Source organism: Primulina eburnea, chromosome 2 (assembly GCF_022965805.1).
Source record: "Primulina eburnea isolate SZY01 chromosome 2, ASM2296580v1, whole genome shotgun sequence".
Lineage (NCBI taxonomy): Eukaryota > Viridiplantae > Streptophyta > Magnoliopsida > Lamiales > Gesneriaceae > Primulina > Primulina eburnea.
The window spans coordinates 9,992,125-10,000,307 of NC_133102.1; the positions used below are offsets into that span (position 1 = coordinate 9,992,125).

General features: G+C 36.8%; 1 protein-coding gene across 1 annotated transcript; it reads right to left on the reverse strand.

Annotated features, from left to right (window-relative positions):
* Positions 1-374: 374 nt before the first annotated feature.
* Positions 375-4,246, reverse strand: LOC140822945 (uncharacterized). Its single transcript, XM_073183957.1, has 4 exons — positions 4,078-4,246; positions 2,758-3,746; positions 1,494-1,777; positions 375-1,317 (listed from the first exon to the last, which is right to left on the reverse strand). The coding sequence occupies exons 2-4, from the start codon at positions 3,738-3,740 to the stop codon at positions 560-562; spliced, it is 2,025 nt and encodes a 674-aa protein (XP_073040058.1). The 5' UTR covers positions 3,741-3,746; positions 4,078-4,246; the 3' UTR covers positions 375-559.
* Positions 4,247-8,183: the final 3,937 nt, after the last annotated feature.

The following is an 8,183-nucleotide window of genomic DNA, read 5'->3' on the forward strand; positions in this document are numbered from 1 at the left end:
TAGTTAATATAAATATTCAAATTTAATATGTCAATAAAGTTTTCTGACTAATTTTCAATCATTGTAACTACGGTTTGATTTATGTCGAATCTGTGTACTTCCAAAATATAAGTTTTTTCCAACAGCCATAACCCATAAATGTATTGAATGTTAAGTCTGTTATTCAAGATATGAATCAGAAATGTCTGATGCCGAAACATTTGATGGTGTTTTTTTAGTAAATAAAAAACACCATATAATTAAAGTATTTCACGTCTTGAAACATTCAGTTCGAGTACTTCTTTTGCCAAAGAGGCTTATTTGTAGTTATGCTTGCGGTGGAGCATGGATTTCATTCCCAATTTAAGTAAACACGAAAGAAAAAAGGCGGAAGGGAAAGAGCAACTGAGCCTGATCAATGTGGTAAGCCATCTGCTAAATCTTTGAACATTCATCAAACCGTTTGTCAAATTAAGAAACACATCTTCTCAAATCACAAAATGAAGACAACTCAGAACAAAAATCAGGCACTTCTTTTGTGATATCTCATGACCACATTTTCTTTGGTATTGAAGGAGCATCACCTCGCTGAAGCTCGTGCACTCATGGATGAATGATAATTGGTGCTTCTCTGTTTCCTATAAGACGAGTAGACATCGTCATATTGACTTGGTTCATTGGGATCAGCTGTTGCCCCAAGTCCCAATCTTCCAGAACTACTTGATCCAGGCTTTAGCTCAACACTTCCATCAGCAAGATTCCCGGTATCAGGGTCGACACCAAGGCTAGGTGGTGGAGGAATGCAAGCTCCACCCTTTCGAACATGAAGCTCTCTATCAGATTCGTATTCCTGGAAATCTCTTGATTCTGATGATTTCATCAGTCCCACCGAGGGGTTAACCTCTCCAATGTCTCTAAAGAACTTTGATACTTGATCGAGAATTTCTGATGGCGAAACATTTGATGGTGGAATTACGGTTGGAATATCTAGAGGGCTCATCGGAGAGTAAGGCACCCCACTACCAATCTGCATCTTTCTTACCATGCCTGGAATAAGGCCTGGAGGGAACAAAGGATATGCTGGCGGTTTTTCCCCAACTATGCCAGGAGTAGGCAGCTGGGGAGGTGGTTGACTTGACTGTAGAACAGATTGTGGGACAGGGGTAGATCCTAAAAATCCACTAGAAGGGACTGAAGTGGGATGAAATTGTTGAGTTGGTACCGATGTTACCGGAGGAACTTGTTTATTTGCATATTCTTGATTTGGTACACTGGGAATGGAAATATGCATATCAGGTTGCCAGTGTGATGAATTATGATTTGCCACCTGGTGTAGGCCTGTTACAGAAACAAAACCATTAGCAAAGGAGATGGAGTATGTTGAAAACGTATGAACTCAAGTTGATACAACGATATGTTGGTTAAAAGAGTCGAAGCTAGAACCTTTATCAAAAGATTTTCACTCAAATAATCTAAGTTGTTTTTCCTTTTTCCAAAGAAAGGGACAAAGTTACCTGGGGCAGCAGTAGAGCCTCCTCCAATACCAGATATGTCTCTGTGAGAACCTGGAAAAGAACTCGGTGGCAGCCCATTTGTCATCTCATTTTCAAGTACACGGATGGTATCCTGATCATAAACTTCTTTGGAGGCCCAGAAGTGTAAAATTTTCTGAAGTCGAGACTGGTTTTCCTCCTTGTTCTGTGGGTTGTGGTATATCCTTGCCAACATAGAGCCCAAAACCGGCTTAAATGCAAAGGCCTCGTTATCAAGCTCATGAGGATTGGCCCGCCTCTGCAAGCTGTACAAAATATCCAAAAGTAAATATGTGTCAACACTCAACAGAAAAAGAGTTCTTGAATAAGACGCAAAATTTCCAGATGTTGAAATATCACATTTTTTTAGGAACAAAATATACTGTGTTCATATTTCCTGGCATTCAAAGATTCCAAACAAGCTCAAAATGGATAATGGAGCCATCTCCAGTCCAATTGTTCTACTATTTACTATTTAGAATTCTAGTTCTGTTATAGTAGAGAATTTAGCCATTATTGATTATTCTACAAGAAAATACAACAACATGATCAAAATTAAAGTAAATATATGCCAAGCAATTGTAAGGTTCATAACTTCAATCTCTAGTGAGCATAAAAAAACACAAATTACTACTAAAAGTTCCTTTAATTCATTAATCCTCTAGGGCAACATACTACACAACTACCATCCTTACAAAATTGTTTCCTAAGCATGAATATAAACCAATACTACTCCATTTCGTGCCAAGCCCATATGCGCTTCTTTAACATAACTATGCCATAAATACAACTTTCCTAGGGTAGACAACCACCCCATCAACCTTCTTGACCATTTATGCCACCACCTTTCCATATTAGAATTATAGAAAGTAACTGACATTCCACACGCACACCTAATTTTCCAAGCCCAGAAGGGTCATTATTGAAACCAAACCGATGGTTTCGGAACCTTTGTTAGACCTTCCACATTGAAAAGTAAGATAAGCCATTGACCCATTTGCACAGCCCTACCCCACTGAAGTTTTCTTAGTAACTCATCCTTTCATCATCATTTTTGGTAACTCTAATTCACCTTAGCATTCAAGATGAGTAGCATGATACACTAATAGAAACACTATGGAGAATGTCAAAGAATAAAAACAAAGGAAAAGGAGAGTTCTAAAAATTGAACATGGGCATCCCATCCTTGAAATTTAAAATAGAAAATGACACAAGTTGAAAGCATTTTAAACAGTGAATGCTTTACCTGTCAAAGAGAATGTCGTTCGCAAGGTACACTATATGCAATTGTCCCTCAGAATCATCCAAGGCAAACAACCTATCACGGAGTGCCTCAGCCAGGGCTGCTGCAAAAGTAGATCTCTGCATAAACCAAGTCTTTGCACTCTTTATTGACTCCTTAGTCCCAGAAAGATTGTTAAGAACACCATTTAGCTCTATCTCAACATCAGAGGGAAGGGGTCTAGAAAGACCTTTGAAAGGCCGGAAAGGCTGATCATATTCAGGACGACCATGACCAACAAAAGGCTGGTGAGGATGTTGCTGTTCATAGAATGGAGGAAAAGGAGGTTGCTGCATGTGATTAGCACCAAATGTTGGAGCAGAGACTGTTCCAGCATTTGGAGCATTCATAGGCGATGAACCCATCATGGGATTTGTAGGATGCATCACTGGCATAGAAGATGGGAAAGATGGGTTGAAAGGACCACTAGGATGTCTTGTTGCGATCCAGAGCTTATGTCTGTAGTAATTATGGCCTTCACCGCCAAAGAGGAAACTGTAAGCAGGATTATCATGCTCTCTTTCACGAACAACGGATTCAAATTCAGGGCCATTTTTGACAGCATACTCAACCAATTTGTCAATTCTCTTTTGCAGCTCAAGGTCAGATGGAGGTGGAACAGGGGGTGGCGCAGAATCATATAATCCATGGAAAGACAGAGGAACAGCATGAGGAGGCATATGTGGTGAAAAAGTAGGTGGTGGCTGTTGATGAAGGTGAGGGTGGGGAGGCGGATGAGGATAGAGTTGTGGTTGCTGCAACGGCCGAGGGTAAGGAAACTGTTGGAGAGAAGGATGAGGGGGCAGAAAAGGAGCACCATGAACAGATGGAGGAAATTGCTGATGTTGGGGGTGAAAACCGTACTGTTGCTGCTGCTGACCATGACTCGGTCGCTGCTGTTGAGAAAATGTAACTGGAGCACCATAATCATGCGGCTGCTGGTCCATTGTCAGCTGAAGGTAGCAAAAGCAAGTTTAGCAAACGAAATGAAAATTTGCCCTCCTTTATCAGTAATATCCTAACCCTCTATTAAGCTCACGCATTCACAGATTCAACCATTAAAATCCAACTTCAAATGAGTAATTTCAAGTTTCAAAGGGTTAGCTTATCCCCAGCATCTTCTTGTACTGTACAAATTATGTCCTAACTTGATCTTACAACCAAACTGCAGCACCTAGTCTACATCCAAAAGGAAATCTCTACTCCCAATTATGAATAGATACCAAACAATTTAAGTTAAATCCCTTTGCCTATTTCGTCGTTCTTCCATGATAAATGGCATACCTGAATCAAGAAAGGCTTCAAGTGCAGCAGACCTTCCTTCCTCTGCTGTGATTGAGGATTATACCGGTGCAGGCGTTGGAGCTAGTCGCGCAACCGGGGGTGGGGTGCTTCAATTGTTGTCGGATTTAGGTTTTCAGAATTTACGTGGAATAGGGGAAACCATCTTTACGAATTTATATTTTATATTTTATTAGTTTGAATAAATTTTGCTGTACTCTTTCTTTTAATAATCAATATTAATTAACTATTTTTTAAGCATAGCAAACTTTGAATTTAAAAATATTCTAAGATTGTTAAATTTCATATAAAAATGTATTGCGTATGAAATTAGTTAAATTTCATATAAAAATGTATTGCGTATGAAATTATATGATCGTGTAAACATATATTAGTTTTTATAAAAATAAAATTATAAAAATAATATCCGCAATTTTAATTTTTAATATAATCTCTAAATTTTTTACATAAAAAATTACAAATAAAACATATATATATATATATATATATATATATATATATATATATATATATAATATACACACACACACACACATACAAATTGTGCACATTAAAAAAACACTAGTTGAATTCATCGATCAAGTATAAATTAGGATACCGGAAAATGATTTTCAATTATATTAATTGGGAGTAAATTATTCATTACGTGGAAAGAACTCAAACTTCCGAAATTGCATATGCATATGTTGCATAAAGTTTCCTTCGCTTATATATCTTTAGTATGTTATATTATAAAATGTAAACCAATAGAAAAACCATATATTTGATATTTTTAGTGAATATGCAAATTTATTCTAATCATTTTTACAAAATATTTAATAATACTAAAAAAATTATGATACCATCTCACATATCAATTTTGTGATACGGATCTCCAATCTCTTCCGACCTATAAAAAAGTTTCATTTTTCATGTCAAAAATTTATTTTCCATTATAAGTATTGTAACGTCTCAAATTCAACGACTGTCTCTATCGATTTTTCTAGCATGTTTATCTCCTCATTCACACGCACCATAAAAAACTTCTCAAGAGATAACTAATATCAGAATTGCCTCAAGTCAATCATACTTAATTTTGAAGCTCTTATGTAATGAGCTCTCGATAAGAATATGCACATTCTTGATATGAAAGTAGTACCTATCAAATATTTTATATGTCTCATTCTTGTGTGGGATCAGTTAATTCATGCTCCCTGTAGCCCATTCATTGGTGGGGTTTCCATCTTTCAGGTATTAATTACTCATATTGTGGATCATGTACCACCCTTAGTGTAACGTCCCGAAAATTTTAAAGTCCACGCAAACCACGTGCATGCAATTATTAAACTCTTTTGTATTTTTATTAAATGTTTTAATTGCATTAATTAATTATGTTGTGCATATTTGCATGTTTAAAAATATATTTTTCTACATGGTTGCATTAAAATGTATTTTTAAAAGATATTCGAGTTGCGATCGAGGAACGGAGACCGAGGGCTGAAAAAATAGAAAATATTTTTATTAAATAATTGTTTTTAATTATTTAAAGTATGGGTGATGCTTCTTCTTATTTTTGAAAATATGGGGTTTTTAGATGATTTTATACGCGGGACGTAATTTTTATCGGTGTTGTTTTTCCAACAAAAATACAAACTTTTTGGCAATCCGGCTAATAAATTCACAAACTTATTTTTACCAAAACTAATTTTAATATTTTAATTAAATCCTAATTAAGACTAATGGGGCTAAATTGTTGGCTTAATAGGCCTAAATCCTTGTTAGTGTTTAATTAGTATTTATTATACATAAAACCCTCCCCACACCCCTTTTCAATTCAAATTCTTTCTCCCAAAACACTACACACGGCCACACAATTTTTAAACAATTAAAACTCTCCCCTACCAGCATAAACACACGGCACACACACAATTTTGGAAAATAATTTTCAAAGGTTGCAAAGAAAAATTCAAGCCAAGGATCTTCGGGTCGTCGTTCTTCAATCGTCAACGTTTTTATCGTGTGTTTGAAATGCAAAGGCACGTCATATTCTCCTATTACTCATCTTCACACCATAGTATGTTTTTATGCATGAAAGTATGGAAAAACAAGATGCACTTTTATTATTTTCGTTTTTGTGCTTCATCATGAATTTGAAAGCTTGTTAATTGATTCAAAAACATGTTTAATATGTTAAAAAGGGGCTGCCATGATTAGGATAGGGTTAAGGGATGTTTTTACATGTTTTAAAAAGTCCTAAAGCACACCCAAAACGTTGCAAATAAATAAGGACAAAGCTGGAACCTAAGCTAGCTGCATGATTTAAAGACCAAGGTGCGGTTTATGGGGGGAACCACTGCATGGCTTGGTTTTGGCTCGACCAAAGCTGGGCTAGGACGTGGTTGGGTCACGAGAGGAGTCCTAGCCACGCTAGGACTCGAGTTAGATGGCTAAGGAAGAGCCCAAGAGCACAAGGACTCTTCCCCAAGCCACCCGAGAGATTACAGCAAGGGGTAGCGCAGGGTGTGCTGTTGCGCAGGAAGGAAGAGGCTCGGCCAAGGGGTCTGGGCAGGGGTTAGGTTAGGTCCTTAGGGTCCTAGGAGGGTGCTTGAGGGGATGGTTCAAGGGTTGGCTCGAGGGTTAGAGGCATAGCATCAGAAAACGTGAGAGAGGCACCTTGAGGACAGCTTGTGCGCGCAGGTTGCTTCCTGATTCAGTGCTTCGGGCTTGGGGTTCTGGTGGCTGGGTTGGTCTGGGCTTGGTTAAGGCGTGGTCCAGGGAAGGTTAGGTTCATGAGGGGTCGAGTTGTTCACAGCTAGTTGAGTCCTAGTTCAATTAAGAGTCCTATTACTCAAGGATAACACACGCACGCACAGCAGCAGATATTGGGTCAAGTTTCAGAATTGTTTTGGTCGGGCTAGGGCTTGTTTTACGGGCTGGGCTTGCACAATAGGGTCCCTAGATGGGTTGGCTAGGTTTTGGCTTGAGGTGGCTCGGGCGTGGCTCGAGTAAATTGGGAGATGGCTCGGTGTGTTCGTCGAAGGGTCAAAAACGAGAATTTAAGAAGGAAAAATTGATCCAAGGGTCCACGGGGGTGGCTCATGACTTGGAAGGGTATAATAAATATTAAAAATGCTATGTTTAAAATTTGAGATCAAAATAATGAGTTTTGGATTTATTCGGGACTTAATCGCCTCACGAAACGCTAATTAACGATTTAATTGAAAAGTCTAGTTTTAAGACTTATAAAATTATGAAAAATTAGGGTTAAGCTTAAATAATTATTATAAGTCTAAGATTTTAATTTGGGAATTTTATATTAAGGTTTGGTTTAATTCGAGATTAAAACGCATTAATACGTTATATTTAAAGATTAATTTAAAAGTCGTCGATTTAATCTAAATAAAAATATGATAAAATTCATGTAAGCTTAAATAATTATTTAGAACATGTTAGAGTCAATGAAATTAAGATAATATCAAAAACGTGAAATTTTACGTCTAGGGGTAAAACGGTTATTTTACACTAAAAATTAGTAAACGTCATGGCAGTGTCCTGAATGCTATTTTATATGCTAATATGATTATTTTCAATGATTATGAATGTTTATGAATTTTTATATGTTAATATGTCAATTTTAAATGTTTATGAATTTTTAAGATGTTAAAATGTTTATTTTAAATGTTTACGGATTTTTAATATGTTAAAATGTTTATTTTAAAATGTTTATGGATGTTTATGATTTTAATATGTTAAATTATGATTTTTAAATGTCTATTATTTTTATGATTTAAATTGGACATTTAAAAGATTTGTTGCATGCTTGGTTTCAAAATAAAATGATATTATATGCATGTTTTTATTAAGTGATGGAAATACGACATGTTGAAGGATGTGAAGGGATTGTGACTACTGAATATGTTGGAAATATCGTGAGGGTTATGGTCCCAGTGGGAGCCCGACGATCGTGTTTCCTTGGATACAGATATGAATACATGATACGAATACGAATACGTGATACAAATACGAATATGTTAATACGTAGGCCAAGGCCCAGTTGACCGGTGAGAGTGTTGCTGGTGTCCCCTCGCCCAGTACTGTGGTTTTTTAGA